Source organism: Salmo trutta, unplaced genomic scaffold (assembly GCF_901001165.1).
Source record: "Salmo trutta unplaced genomic scaffold, fSalTru1.1, whole genome shotgun sequence".
Lineage (NCBI taxonomy): Eukaryota > Metazoa > Chordata > Actinopteri > Salmoniformes > Salmonidae > Salmo > Salmo trutta.
This window is the reverse complement of record NW_021822336.1, coordinates 15,001-30,651: the sequence shown is the minus strand read 5'-3', so window position 1 is coordinate 30,651 and position 15,651 is coordinate 15,001. Positions and strand designations below refer to the sequence as shown.

At 46.2% G+C, this 15,651-nt stretch overlaps 1 protein-coding gene across 1 annotated transcript in view; it reads right to left on the bottom strand.

The window, feature by feature from the left end:
* Positions 1–576: 576 nt before the first annotated feature.
* Positions 577–15,651, bottom strand: part of LOC115181808 (CUB and sushi domain-containing protein 3-like) — a gene marked incomplete at its 3' end in the record, with an annotated part of 24,257 nt that continues 9,182 nt past the window's right edge. The window contains exons 5-6 of the mRNA XM_029743559.1: positions 12,699–12,887; positions 577–693 (exon numbers count right to left, since the gene is read on the bottom strand). Coding sequence (XP_029599419.1) covers positions 577–693; positions 12,699–12,887 — 306 coding nt within the window. The remainder of the gene's footprint in view (positions 694–12,698; positions 12,888–15,651) is intronic.

The window sequence follows — 15,651 nt, the reverse complement described above, 5'->3', positions numbered from 1 at the left end:
GTTAGAGTGGAGGGATGGCAGGGTAGCCTAGTGGTTAGAGTGGAGGGATGGCAGGTAGCCTAGTGGTTAGAGTGTAGGGATGGCAGGGTAGCCTAGTGGTTAAAGTGGAGGGGCGGCAGGTAGCCTAGTGGTTAGAGTGGAGGGAACGGCAGGTAGCCTAGTGGTTAGAGTGGAGGGACGGCAGGTAGCCTAGTGGTTAAAGTGGAGGGGCGGCAGGTAGCCTAGTGGTTAGAGTGGAGGGGCGGCAGGTAGCCTAGTGGTTAGAGTGGAGGGACGGCAGGTAGCCTAGTGGTTAGAGTGTAGGGACAGTAACCAAATGGTTGCTAGATCGAATCCCCGAGCTGACAAGGTAAAAATCTGTCGTTCTGCTCCTGAACACGTCAGTTAACCCACTGTTCCTAGGCCGTCATTATAAATAAGAATTTGTTGTTAACTGACTTGCCTAGTTAAATAAAAAAAAGTGTCAGTTTTAATAGAGGCATAAACGTCACACTGTCACACTTGTCATAGTTCTGTAGGTCCATTTGTATAAGAAAGAGCTTTGAGTAAAGGACCGGATATTCTTTACTTTCCTACCTTTCCCATGTCCGACCTCCACCGTCCAGGTGCAGTTTAGAGAGTTAGGGTAGAGTTCTGGATATCCAGGAGACAGAATGATACCACCAGGTCCTCTCACGTCCCCACCGCACGATGCTGGAGAATGACGAGAGACAATTATGCTAATAGACAATGCTAATGCTAGCCTGATGCTAATACACAATACTAATGCTAGACTGGTGCTAAATACACAATGCTAATGCTAGCCTGACGCTAATATACTATGCTAATGCTAGCCTGATGCTAATACACAATGCTAATGCTAGCCTGACGCTAATATACTATGCTAATGCTAGCCTGATGTTAATACACAATGCTAATGCAAGCCTGACGCTAATATACAATGCTAATGCTAGCCTGATGCTAATACACAATGCTAATACTAGTCAAATTATTGCTATGATCCTCCTCATGCTCCACTATTGACATACATCATCTATAATACATGTAATTTAGCGAACACTTTTATCCAACATTTTTTTTGTATGGTTGGTCAACAGGAATCAAACCCACATTTGTATGGTTGGTCAACAGGAAGTCAACAGGAATCAAAGCCACTTTTGAATGGTTGGTCAACAGGAATCAAAGCCACTTTTGTATGGTTGGTCAACAGGAATCAAAGCCACTTTTGTATGGTTGGTCAACAGGAATCAAACCCACTTTTGTATGGTTGGTCAACAGGAATCAAACCCACTTTTGTATGGTTGGTCAACAGGTATCAAACCAACTTTTGTATGGTTGGTCTACAGGAATCAAACCCACTTTTGTATGGTTGGTCAACAGGAATCAAACCCACTTTTGTATGGTTGGTCAACAGGAATCAAAGCCACTTTTGTATGGTTGGTCAACAGGAATCAAACCCACTTTTGTATGGTTGGTCAACAGGAATCAAACCCACTTTTGTATGGTTGGTCAACAGGAATCAAACCCACTTTTGTATGGTTGGTCAACAGGAATCATACCCACTTTTGTATGGTTGGTCAACAGGAATCAAAGCCACTTTTGTATGGTTGGTCAACAGGAATCAAACCCACTTTTGTATGGTTGGTCAACAGGAATCAAAGCCACATTTGTATGGTTGGTCAACAGGAATCAAAGCCACTTTTGTATGGTTGGTCAACAGGAATCAAACCCACTTTTGTATGGTTGGTCAACAGGAATCAAACTCGCTTTTGTATGGTTGGTCAACAGGAATCAAACCCACTTTTGTATGGTTGATCAACAGGAATCAAACCCACTTTTGTATGGTTGGTCAACAGGAATCAAACCTTTAGTGTTGTAAGCACCATGCTCTACAAAATGAGCTACACATTTTGCATGTCTTCCTTAGTGACATCATCAATATGATCCTGTGCGTGTCTTCCTTAGTGACATCATCAATATGATCCTGTGCGTGTCTTCCTTAGTGACATCATCAATATGTTCCTGTGCGTGTCTTCCTTAGTGACATCATCAATATGATCCTGTGCGTGTCTTCCTTAGTGACATCATCAATATGATCCTGTGCGTGTCTTCCTTAGTGACATCATCAATATGATCCTGTGCGTGTCTTCCTTAGTGACATCATCAATATGATCCTGTGCGTGTCTTCCTTAGTGACATCATCAATATGATCCTGTGCATGTCCTCCTTAGTGACATCATCAATATGATCCTGTGCGTGTCTTCCTTAGTGACATCATCAATATGATCCTGTGCGTGTCTTCCTTCGTGACATCATCAATATGATCCTGTGCGTGTCTTCCTTAGTGACATCATCAATATGATCTTGTACGTGTCTTCCTTCGTGACATCATCAATATGATCCTGTGCGTGTCTTCCTTAGTGACATCATCAATATGATCTTGTGCGTGTCTTCCTTCGTGACATCATCAATATGATCCTGTGCATGTCTTCCTTAGTGACATCATCAATATGATCCTGTGCATGTCTTCCTTAGTGACATCATCTACAGCTGAGCTCTTTATCTTCCCACAGCAAAGATAATGAGAAAAAGTCTCCTCTCAATGGCGACTGGGCCAAGGTGTTAATGTCAGAGCCTGTTGAAAGTTTATCCAGATTAATTAGCCATTGTTCACCAGCCACCAGCTTTCTACTGACTGTCATTGTATTGTTATCAGTGTAAAAGGTCATATGTTCTTTAAAGGACAATACTTGGCAAATATGACAATTTAAAATATTCTTTTTTTTTTTTTAATATGTTTTCTTTATTTTTTTGTTCTTGTGAACCCGGCCAGGCTGCTGGCATTATGCAGATGCCCTCCAGAAACACATCATCTGGCAGGCAAATATTTGAAGTTGAACTTGGTGGCTAGAGTACATGTTTTCTAAGTAATGAATGCCAATGAATGCCAGGCAGTGTTTTTGGAGGATGATAATGATGCCTGGAGCTGTACAGCTGCAGTCACTACCCTAGAGGCCTCAGCTCTATCCCAAATGGTAAGTGCACTACCCCTATGGGTCCTGGTCAAAAGTAGTGCACTACAGGGAAGGGAATAAGGGTGCCGTTTACGACACACCCCGAGTCTCTCCAGGCAAGCGACACTGAATCAAACACTACCTCCTAAAATTATATCAAATATTTAATTAATGAGCCGAACTTACATAAAGTCATTAATAAGACATGAGCCTAGTGTTACTTGGCAAGGCTTGTGGGTTTGTGTCTGGCACACCTGGACTCAGGCAGTAGTACTATATTGGCTGTCTTGATGTGCAGCTGTAGAGGGATATTAGAGAGACTCCACTAGTACATTTTACATTTTAGTAATTTAGCAGACGCTCTTATCCAGAGCGACTTACAGTAGTGAATGCATATATTTCATTTTTTTTCTTTTTTTTCTGTGCTGGTCCCCCGTGGGAATTGAACCCAAAACCCTGGTGTTGCAAACACCATGCTCTACCAACTGACCTACAGGGAAGGTAGTAGTATATGTGTTCACCCTCAGTAACATCTACCCTTACCCCCTACACTCTCCACCCTCGGTAACAACATCTACCCTTACCCCCTACACTCTCCACCCTCAGTAACAACATCTACCCTTACCCCCTACACTCTCCACCCTCAGTAACATCTACCCTTACCCCCTACACTCTCCACCCTCAGTAACAACATCTACCTTACCCCCTACCCTCTCCACCCTCATAACATCTACCCTTACCCCCTACACTCTCCACCCTCAGTAACATCTACCCTTACCCCCTACACTCTCCACCCTCAGTAACATCTACCCTTACCCCCTACACTCTCCACCCTCAGTAACAACATCTACCCTTACCCCCTACACTCTCCACCCTCAGTAACAACATCTACCCTTACCCCCTACACTCTCCACCCTCAGTAACAACATCTACCCTTACCCCCCTACACTCTCCACCCTCAGTAACAACATCTACCCTTACCCCCTACACTCTCCACCCTCAGTAACAACATCTAAAAATACAACATCTCCTTACCCCCTACAACTCTCCACCCTCAGTAACTCATCTACCCTTACACCCCACACCTCTCCACCCTCAGTACATCTACCCTTACCCCCTACACTCCACCCTCAGTAACAACATCTACCCTTACACCCTACACTCTCCAACCCTCAGTAACATCTACCCTTACCCCCTACCTCTCCACCCTCAGTACATCTACCCTTACCCCTACACTCTCCACCCTAAGTAACATCTACCCTTACCCCCTACACTCTCCACCCTCAGTAACATCTACCCTTACCCCCTACACTCTCCACCCTCAGTAACAACATCTACCCTTAACCCCCTACACTCTCCACCCTCAGTAACAACATCTACCCTTACCCCCTACACTCTCCACCCTCATAACATCTACCCTTACCCCCTACACTCTCCACCCTCAGTAACATCTACCCTTACCCCCTACACTCTCCACCCTCAGTAACATCTACCCTTACCCCCTACACTCTCCACCCTCAGTAACATCTACCCCTTACCCCCTACACTCTCCACCCTCAGTAACATCTACCCTTACACCCCTACACCTCCTCCACCCTCAGTAACATCTACCCTTACACCCCTACACTCTCCACCCTCAGTACAACATCTACCCTTACCCCCTACACTCTCCACCCTCAGTAACAACATCTACCCTTACCCCTACACTCTCCACCCTCAGTACATCATCTACCCTTACCCCTACACTCTCCACCCTCAGTAACATCTACCCTTACCCCCTACACTCTCCACCCTCAGTAACAACATCTACCCTTACCCCCCTACACTCTCCACCCTCAGTAACATCTACCCTTACCCCCTACACTCCACCCTCAGTAACAACATCTACCCTTACCCCCTACACTCTCCACCCTCAGTAACATCTACCCTTACCCCTACACTCTCCACCCTCAGTAACATCTACCCTTACCCCCTACACTCTCCACCCTCAGTAACAACATCTACCCTTACCCCCTACACTCTCACCCTCAGTAACAACATCTACCCTTACACCCCTACACTCTCCAACCCTCAGTAACATCTAACCCTTACCCCTACACTCTCCACCCTCAGTAACATCTACCTTACCCCCTACACTCTCCACCCTCAGTAACATCTACCCTTACCCCCTACACTCTCCACCCTCAGTAACAACATCTACCCTTACCCCCTACACTCTCCACCCTCAGTACAACATCTACCCTTACCCCCTACACTCTCCACCCTCAGTAACAACATCTACCCTTACCCCCTACACTCTCCACCCTCAGTAACATCTACCCTTACCCCCTACACTCTCCACCCTCAGTAACATCTACCCTTACCCCCTACACTCCACCCTCAGTAACATCTACCCTTACCCTACACTCTCCCCCAGTAACATCTACCCTTAACCCCTACACTCTCCACCCTCAGTAACATCTACCCTTACCCCCTACACTCCCACCCTCAGTAACATCTACCCTTACCCCCTACACTCTCCACCCTCAGTAACATCTACCCTTACCCCCTACACTCTCCACCCTCAGTAACATCTACCCTTACCCCCTACACTCTCCACCCTCAGTAACACATCTACCCTTACCCCCTACACTCTCCACCCCAGTAACAACATCTACCCTTACCCCCTACACTCTCCACCCTCAGTAACATCTACCCTTACCCCCTACACTCTCCACCCTCAGTACATCTACCTACCCCTACACTTCCACCCTCATACATCTACCCTTACCCTACCTCTCCACCCTCAGTAACAGCTACCCTTACCCCCTACACTCTCCACCCTCAGTAACATCTACCCTTACCCCCTACACTCTCCACCCTCAGTAACAACATCTACCCTTACCCCCTACACTCTCCACCCTCAGTAACACATCTACCCTTACCCCCTACACTCTCCACCCTCAGTAACATCTACCCTTACCCCCTACACTCTCCACCCTCAGTAACATCTACCCTTACCCCCTACACTCTCCACCCTCAGTAACAACATCTACCCTTACCCCCTACACTCTCCACCCTCAGTAACATCTACCCTTACCCCCTACACTCCACCCTCAGTAACAACATCTACCCTTACCCCCTACACTCTCCACCCTCAGTAACATCTACCCTTACCCCTACACTCTCCACCCTCAGTAACATCTACCCTTACCCCCTACACTCTCCACCCTCAGTAACAACATCTACCCGTACCCCCTACCTCTCCACCCTCAGTAACATCTACCCTTACCCCCTACACTCTCCACCCTCAGTAACATCTACCCTTACCCCCTACACTCTCCACCCTCAGTAACAACATCTACCTTACCCCCTACACTCTCCACCCTCAGTAACAACATCTACCCTTACCCCCTACACTCTCCACCCTCAGTAACAACATCTACCCTTACCCCTACACTCTCCACCCTCAGTAACATCTACCCTTACCCCCTACACTCTCCACCCTCAGTAACATCTACCCTTACCCCCTACACTCTCCACCCTCAGTAACATCTACCCTACCCCTACACCCTCCACCCTCAGTAACAAACATCTACCCTTACCCCCTACACTCTCCACCCTCAGTAACAACATCTACCCTTACCCCCTACACTCTCCACCCTCAGTAACAACATCTACCCTTACCCCCTACACTCTCCACCCTCAGTAACATCTACCCTTACCCCCTACACTCTCCACCCTCAGTAACATCTACCCTTACCCCCTACACTCTCCACCCTCAGTAACATCTACCCTTACCCCCTACACTCTCCACCCTCAGTAACAACATCTACCCTTACCCCCTACACTCTCCACCCTCAGTAACATCTACCCTTACCCCCTACACTCTCCACCCTCAGTAACATCTACCCTTACCCCCTACACTCTCCACCCTCAGTAACAACATCTACCCTTACCCCTACACTCTCCACCCTCAGTAACATCTACCCTTACCCCCTACACTCTCCACCCTCAGTAACATTTACCCTTACCCCCTACACTCTCCACCCTCAGTAACATCTACCCTTACCCCCTACACTCTCCACCCTCAGTAACAACATCTACCCTTACCCCCTACACTCTCCACCCTCAGTAACAACATCTACCCTTACCCCCTACACTCTCCACCCTCAGTAACATCTACCCTTACCCCCTACACTCTCCACCCTCAGTAACAACATTTACCCAAACCCCCTACCATCCTACCTCCTAACCCCTTACCATCCTACCATCCTACCTCCTATCCCCTACCATCCTACCCCCTAACCCCCTTCCATCCTACCTCCTATCCCCCTACCATCCTACCTCCTAACCCCCTAAACCCTACCATCCTACCCCCTAACCCCATACCATCCCTACCTCCTAACCCCATACCATCCTACCTCCTAACCCCCTTCCATCCTACCTCCTATCCCCTACCATCCTACCTCCTATCCCCCTACCATCCAACCTCCTAACCCCCTAAACCCTACCATCCTACCCCCTAACCCCTTACCATCCTACCATCCTACCTCCTATCCCCTACCATCCTACCCCCTAACCCCCTTCCATCCTACCTCCTATCCCCTACCATCCTACCTCCTATCCCCCTACCATCCAACCTCCTAACCCCCTAAACCCTACCATCCTACCCCCTAACCCCTTACCATCCTACCATCCTACCTCCTATCCCCTACCATCCTACCTCCTAACCCCCTACCATCCAACCTCCTAACCCCCTAAACCCTACCATCCTACCCCCTAACCCCCTACCATCCTACCATCCTACCTCCTACCCCCTACCATCCTACATCCTATCCCCTACCATCCTACCTCCTAACCCCCTAAACCCTACCACCCTACCTCCTATCCCCTACCATCCTACCTCCTAACCCCCTAACCACCTACCATCCTACCTCCTATCCCCCTACCATCCTACTGGAAGACTCTACTAACTCTGTCTATTATATAGTCCCAGTAGAGAGGTGAGTGACTGGAAGACTATGTCTCTATGTCATGTACTATTTGATGTAAAGTGTAGCGGGTCTTATAGATAATACAGTATCACACTACAGTACAGTATAGCATGTGTTAGTACATCAAGCCCTATGACTCTACCCCCTGCCAACCTCCTCCCACACTTTCTCTCTAGTACATCGTCCCTGTACAGGTGTGGTGACTGGGACCATCTACCAAATACGCCACTGGAATATTTAAAAGTTCCTTGGTGCATTTCGGGAAAACAAGAAAAGTGACTGTTTATTAATTCAAGGACATAAGTATAGCATCAGCAGGAATACTGCCAGGGTGTGACATTAAAATGGAATCCCTGCCCAGTAGGTGTTGGGTGAACCGTATAAATATCCTTAAACCCTGGGCCCAGATCTGTATGTGCAGCAGATTGGTCTGAATGTGGTTGTCATGCCATGCTGGAGAGAAGGTTACATGTTTGGCATTGAAAGGAACAAACACAGCAGAGAGGAGTTGGCTGGAGCACATCCAGATGGGACCGGGCTAGCTTCATGGAGATGATATATCCAGATGGGACCAGGCTAGCTTCATGGAGATGATATACCCAGATGGGACCAGGCTAGCTTCATGGAGATGATATATCCAGATGGGACCAGGCTAGCTTCATGGAGATGATATATCCAGATGGGACCAGGCTAGCTTCATGGAGATGATATACCCAGATGGGACCAGGCTAGCTTCATGGAGATGATATACCCAGATGGGACCAGGCTAGCTTCATGGAGATGATATACCCAGATGGGACCAGGCTAGCTTCATGGAGATGATATACCCAGATGGGACCAGGCTAGCTTCATGGAGATGATATACCCAGATGGGACCAGGCTAGCTTCATGGAGATGATATACCCAGATGGGATCAGGCTAGCTTCATGGAGATGATATACCCAGATGGGACCGGGATAGCTTCATGGAGATGATATACCCAGATGGGACCAGGCTAGCTTCATGGAGATGATATACCCAGATGGGACCAGGCTAGCTTCATGGAGATGATATACCCAGATGGGATCAGGCTAGCTTCATTGAGATGATATACCCAGATGGGACCGGGCTAGCTTCATGGAGATGATATACCCAGATGGGACCAGGCTAGCTTCATTGAGATGATATACCCAGATGGGACCAGGCTAGCTTCATTGAGATGATATACCCAGATGGGATCAGGCTAGCTTCATTGAGATGATATACCCAGATGGGACCGGGCTAGCTTCATGGAGATGATATATCCAGATGGGACCAGGCTAGCTTCATTGAGATGACACATCCAGATGGGACCAGGCTAGCTTCATTGAGATGATATACCCAGATGGGACCAGGATAGCTTCATGGAGATGACACATCCAGATGGGACCAGGCTAGCTTCATTGAGATGATATACCCAGATGGGACCAGGCTAGCTTCATTGAGATGACACATCCAGATGGGACCAGGCTAGCTTCATTGAGATTATATACCCAGATGGGACCAGGCTAGCTTCATTGAGATCATACCCAGATGGGACCAGGCTAGCTTCATTGAGATGACACATCCAGATGGGACCAGGCTAGCTTCATTGAGATGACACATCCAGATGGGACCAGGCTAGCTTCATTGAGGTTACACACCCAGATGGGACCGGGCTAGCTTCATTGAGATTACACACCCAGATGGGACCGGGCTAGCTTCATTGAGATGACACATCCAGATGGGACCAGGCTAGCTTCATTGAGATGACACATCCAGATGGGACCAGGATAGCTTCATTGAGATGACACATCCAGATGGGACCAGGCTAGCTTCATTAAGATGACACATCCAGATGGGACCAGGATAGCTTCATTGAGATGACACATCCAGATGGGACCAGGCTAGCTTCATTGAGATGACACATCCAGATGGGACCAGGATAGCTTCATTGAGATGACACATCCAAATGGGACCAGGCTAGCTTCATTGAGATGATATACCCAGATGGGACCAGGCTAGCTTCATTGAGATGACACATCCAGATGGGACCAGGCTAGCTTCATTGAGATGACACATCCAGATGGGACCAGGATAGCTTCATTGAGATGACACATCCAGATGGGACCAGGCTAGCTTCATTGAGATGACACATCCAGATGGGGCCAGGCTAGCTTCATTGAGATGACATGTTAAGCTGATGATCTATTGGTGGCCTAGGGTGGTCTACCAGTTGAGCTGCTGTATACCAATACAGACCACTGTTAGGGTGGTCTACCAGTTAAACTGCTGTATACCAATACAGACCACTGCTAGGGTGGTCTACCAGTTGAACTGCTGTATAGCAATACAGACCACTGCTAGGGTGGTCTACCAGTTGAGCTGCTGTATACCAATACAGACCACTGCTAGGGTGGTCTACCAGTAGAACTGCTGTATACCAATACAGACCACTGCTAGGGTGGTCTACCAGTTGAACTGCTGTGTACCAATACAGACCACTGCTAGGGTGGTCTACCAGTTGAGCTGCTGTGTACCAATACAGACCACTGCTAGGGTGGTCTACCAGTTGAGCTGCTGTATACCAATACAGACCACTACTAGGGTGGTCTACCAGTTGAGCTGCTGTGTACCAATACAGACCACTGCTAGGGTGGTCTACCAGTTGAGCTGCTGTGTACCAATAAAGACCACTGCTAGGGTGGTCTACCAGTTGAACTGCTGTGTATCAATACAGACCACTGCTAGGGTGGTCTACCAGTTGATCTGCTGTGTACCAATACAGACCACTGCTAGGGTGGTCTACCAGTTGATCTGCTGTGTACCAATACAGACCACTGCTAGGGTGGTCTACCAGTTGAACTGCTGTGTACCAATACAGACCACTGCTAGGGTGGTCTACCAGTTGATCTGCTGTGTACCAATACAGACCACTGCTAGGGTGGTCTACCAGTTGAGCTGCTGTGTACCAATACAGACCACTGCTAGGGTGGTCTACCAGTTGATCTGCTGTGTACCAATACAGACCACTGCTAGGGTGGTCTACCAGTTGATCTGCTGTGTACCAATAAAGACCACTGCTAGGGTGGTCTACCAGTTGAACTGCTGTGTACCAATACAGACCACTGCTAGGGTGGTCTACCAGTTGATCTGCTGTATACCAATAAAGACCACTGCTAGGGTGGTCTACCAGTTGATCTGCTGTGTACCAATACAGACCACTGCTAGGGTGGTCTACCAGTTGAGCTGCTGTGTACCAATAAAGACCACTGCTAGGGTGGTCTACCAGTTGATCTGCTGTGTACCAATAAAGACCACTGCTAGGGTGGTCTACCAGTTGATCTGCTGTGTACCAATACAGACCACTGCTAGGGTGGTCTACCAGTTGATCTGCTGTGTACCAATACAGACCACTGCTAGGGTGGTCTACCAGTTGATCTGCTGTGTACCAATACAGACCACTGCTAGGGTGGTCTACCAGTTGATCTGCTGTGTACCAATACAGACCACTGCTATTTCAGCAAAACCCTTCTTCTCTTTCTCTATCCTATACAATAAACACAAATATGTAAGTAGTGGGGACGACAACTAAAATATTATTATCTCTTTAGTAATGTACCATCACATGTTTAAAAGGTACGAGTTGGTTGAACCATATGAATACCATTATATGAACCCTGTTCCCAGATCTGTCTGTTCTTCAGCTAACCATTCTGACAAAGTTGGCTAAAGCGGAAGTTGGCTAAAGCGGGTGTTGGCTAAAGCGGGAGTTGGCTAAAGCGGGAGTTGGCTAAAGCGGGAGTTGGCTAAAGCGGGTGTTGGCTAAAGCGGATGTTGGCTAAAGCGGGAGTTGGCTAAAGCGGGAGTTGGCTAAAGCGGGTGTTGGCTAAAGCGGGAGTTGGCTAAAGCGGGAGTTGGCTAAAGCGGGAGTTGGCTAAAACGGGAGTTGGCTAAAGCGGGTGTTGGCTAAAGCGGGAGTTGGCTAAAGCGGGAGTTGGCTAAAGCGGGAGTTGGCTAAAGCGGGTGTTGGCTAAAACGGGAGTTGGCTAAAGTGAATACAGATTGCACCAGTATATCTTAATCTAGATTGCACACGTTATGATCTAAACCCAGAGATTACACATATTATAATCTAAACCAAATGTGGGCAGTGGGCAAGGCTATGCATAATTGAGATGATAAATAAAGATGAATTCTCTATTTAGTAACATACCATCACTATAAATAACATATCCCCCTCACATCAATCTGGACCTTGAAGCCAGTTCTACAGTTTTTTACCCGGGACTGATTTAGACCTTGGACACCAGGTGGGTGATTCCCCTCTAATCAGGGACTGATTTAGACCTGGGACACCAGGTGGGTGATTCCCCTAAGATCAGGGACCGATTTAGACCTGGGACACCAGGTGGGTGATTCCCCTCTAATCAGGGACTGATTTAGACCTGGGACACCAGGTGGATGATTCCCCTCTGATCAGGGACTGATTTAGACCTGGGACACCAGGTGGGTGATTCCCCTCTAATCAGGGACTGATTTAGACCTGGGACACCAGGTGGGTGATTCCCCCTCTAATCAGGGACTGATTTAGACCTGGGACACCAGGTGGGTGATTCCCCTCTAATTATTAGGTATAACAAAAAAAGCAGCAGTTGTCCGGAGCTTGTAGGTTCAGATTGTAATTCCCCTGTTATAGAGGCTAACATACCATCACATGTGGGCAGAGGATGACTCCACCAGTGGTTCGTCTCACAGACCAGTGGTTCCTCATGACTGAGCGTGTATCCCTGGTCACACTGGAACGACACTGTGGACCCGATGGCCAGGTCATGGCCGTACCGCTCGCCGTTTACCGGGATCCCAGGGTCCATGCATGATGATGTGTCCAACGTCACAACTGGAAAGAGCCAAGGTAAAATAAATGATTATTTATACATTAGGGCCTGTCCAAGTTAACGTGTTAATAACGCCTTAACTTTAGCATTTTTTTTTAATCACCGTACATTGTTTACATTTTTTTTGAGGGGGGGGGGGCGCATTTAATCACATTTTTTTTCACCCAAAAGGTATCTGTTTCCTCATGGACCGTTTTGAGCGTAACACACAATGTGCTCTTGGCTCTGCTGTGCTCTTGGTATCAGCTCAGCTGGCAGCGAGCAGCTGAAGATCCAGTCAGGTCTCTCTTGTGGTGCTAAAAACATCTGCAGCTTTGAGCTACACATTTTAAGGAAAAACTTACAGAAAAGTTCAACTATGAACACATTCCCAGGCGTTTCTTTAGATTACAGCTAAAAAAAAACATAATTTGAACAGAAGTAGCTAGCTATTTATGCTAATGTTAGCTAGCTAGCTAATTACCTAATCAAATGAGAATATTTTGAATGCCAACTTCCACATTGATTTTAATCAGAACAGAACTTCCATTCCATTTAGCTATTGTCTTTGTTGTAGTTCTCAGGTCAAACGATATAAAGGGGTAGTGCAGTTAAAAATGTTTTTTTTTTTATATATACTTTTTTTATTCAAGTTTTTTAAAATATTTTACCATATCCCAACCACCCTTCCTCCCTCCACATAACACATCCACCCCCCAAACCCTCCCTACCTCAGTCCACTCACCCCAAACCCCCTCCCAACCACCCACCCCAATCACCTCATATACCCAACCCACCCCACAGCCTCCCTGATTTGACTGTTTTTAAAAAAATTATACTTCCACCCTATGAGGTCAAAATAATACTTGGAAATTGCGAAAATTATGATAATTCCCTTTTTGAGTAGGAGCTGTTTGAATAAAATGTGTTGGAATTTCAAGCTGTTCAGGTGGGTTAGGCCTACTTTATGATGTCATAAGGAGAGCTCTTTATAATAGACCAATGGCTGTTCATCTGGGGAAGGGGGTGGGCATCTAGAACATCCTTATCAGCCAATCAGGGCTATGTATGTAAATATCTTCACATTTGTTTCCTGATGCTCACATGATCAGAGTGAGCATTTTTCAAGGCCACAGGAGGCTGAGGAAAATAAATGATCAAAAATATATGTTGGAGTTACGTTCATGAAATAAACACACAGTGATGATTTATTAAAAGAAAGACTGCATGAGGGCTTCAAGCAAATTATCCCAATTCTAGTAGTAGCAGTTTGTGACTAGTTCATGTGAATTAGCCTGGGCTAGCTCTAACACCTGTATGATATTTCATATCTGGCTGGTCAGGCTAGCTCCAACAGCTGTATGATATTTCAAATCTGGCTGATCAGCCTTGGCTAGCTCTAATAGCTGTATGATATTTCATATCTGGCTGGTCAGGCTAGCTCCAACAGCTGTATGATATTTCATATCTGGCTGATCAGCCTTGGCTAGCTCTAATAGCTGTATGATATTTCATATCTGGCTGGTCAGGCTAGATCTAACAGCTGTATGATGTTTAATATCTGGCTGATCAGCCTTGGCTAGATCTAACAGCTGTATTATATTTAATATCTGGCTGATCAGCCTTGGCTAGCTCTAACAGCTGTATTATATTTAATATCTGGCTGATCAGCCTAGGCTAGATCTAACAGCTGTATTATATTTAATATCTGGCTGATCAGCCTTGGCTAGATCTAACAGCTGTATGATATTTAATATCTGGCTGATCAGCCTTGGCTAGATCTAACAGCTGTATTATATTTAATATCTGGCTGATCAGCCTAGGCTAGATCTAACAGCTGTATGATATTTAATATCTGGCTGATCAGCCTTGGCTAGATCTAACAGCTGTATTATATTTAATATCTGGCTGATCAGCCTTGGCTAGATCTAACAGCTGTATTATATTTAATATCTGGCTGATCAGCCTAGGCTAGATCTAACAGCTGTATGATATTTAATATCTGGCTGATCAGCCTTGGCTAGATCTAACAGCTGTATTATATTTAATATCTGGCTGATCAGCCTTGGCTAGATCTAACAGCTGTATTATATTTAATATCTGGCTGATCAGCCTAGGCTAGATCTAACAGCTGTATGATATTTAATATCTGGCTGATCAGCCTTGGCTAGATCTAACAGCTGTATTATATTTAATATCTGGCTGATCAGCCTAGGCTAGATCTAACAGCTGTATTATATTTAATATCTGGCTGATCAGCCTTGGCTAGATCTAACAGCTGTATTATATTTAATATCTGGCTGATCAGCCTAGGCTAGATCTAACAGCTGTATTATATTTAATATCTGGCTGATCAGCCTTGGCTAGCTCTAACAGCTGTATGATATTTAATATCTGGCTGATCAGCCTTGGCTAGATCTAACAGCTGTATGATATTTAATATCTGGCTGATCAGCCTTGGCTAGATCTAACAGCTGTATTATATTTAATATCTGGCTGATCAGCCTTGGCTAGCTCTAACAGCTGTATGATATTTAATATCTGGCTGATCTGTTGTTATACAGTTTATTTAGTGTTTTCTTCCCATATCATTTAAAATATACAGTATTATACCTACAACTCAATGGAATGTGTTTTAAATATAAAGGGGTTTTGGCAACGAGGATTTTATCTACTTCGCCAGAGTTTTTTTTCTTCTATTGTGTTATTAACTGTATGTTTGTTTACTCCATGTGTAACTCTGTGTTGTTGTTTTGTGTCGCTCTGCTTTGCTTTATTCTTGGCCAG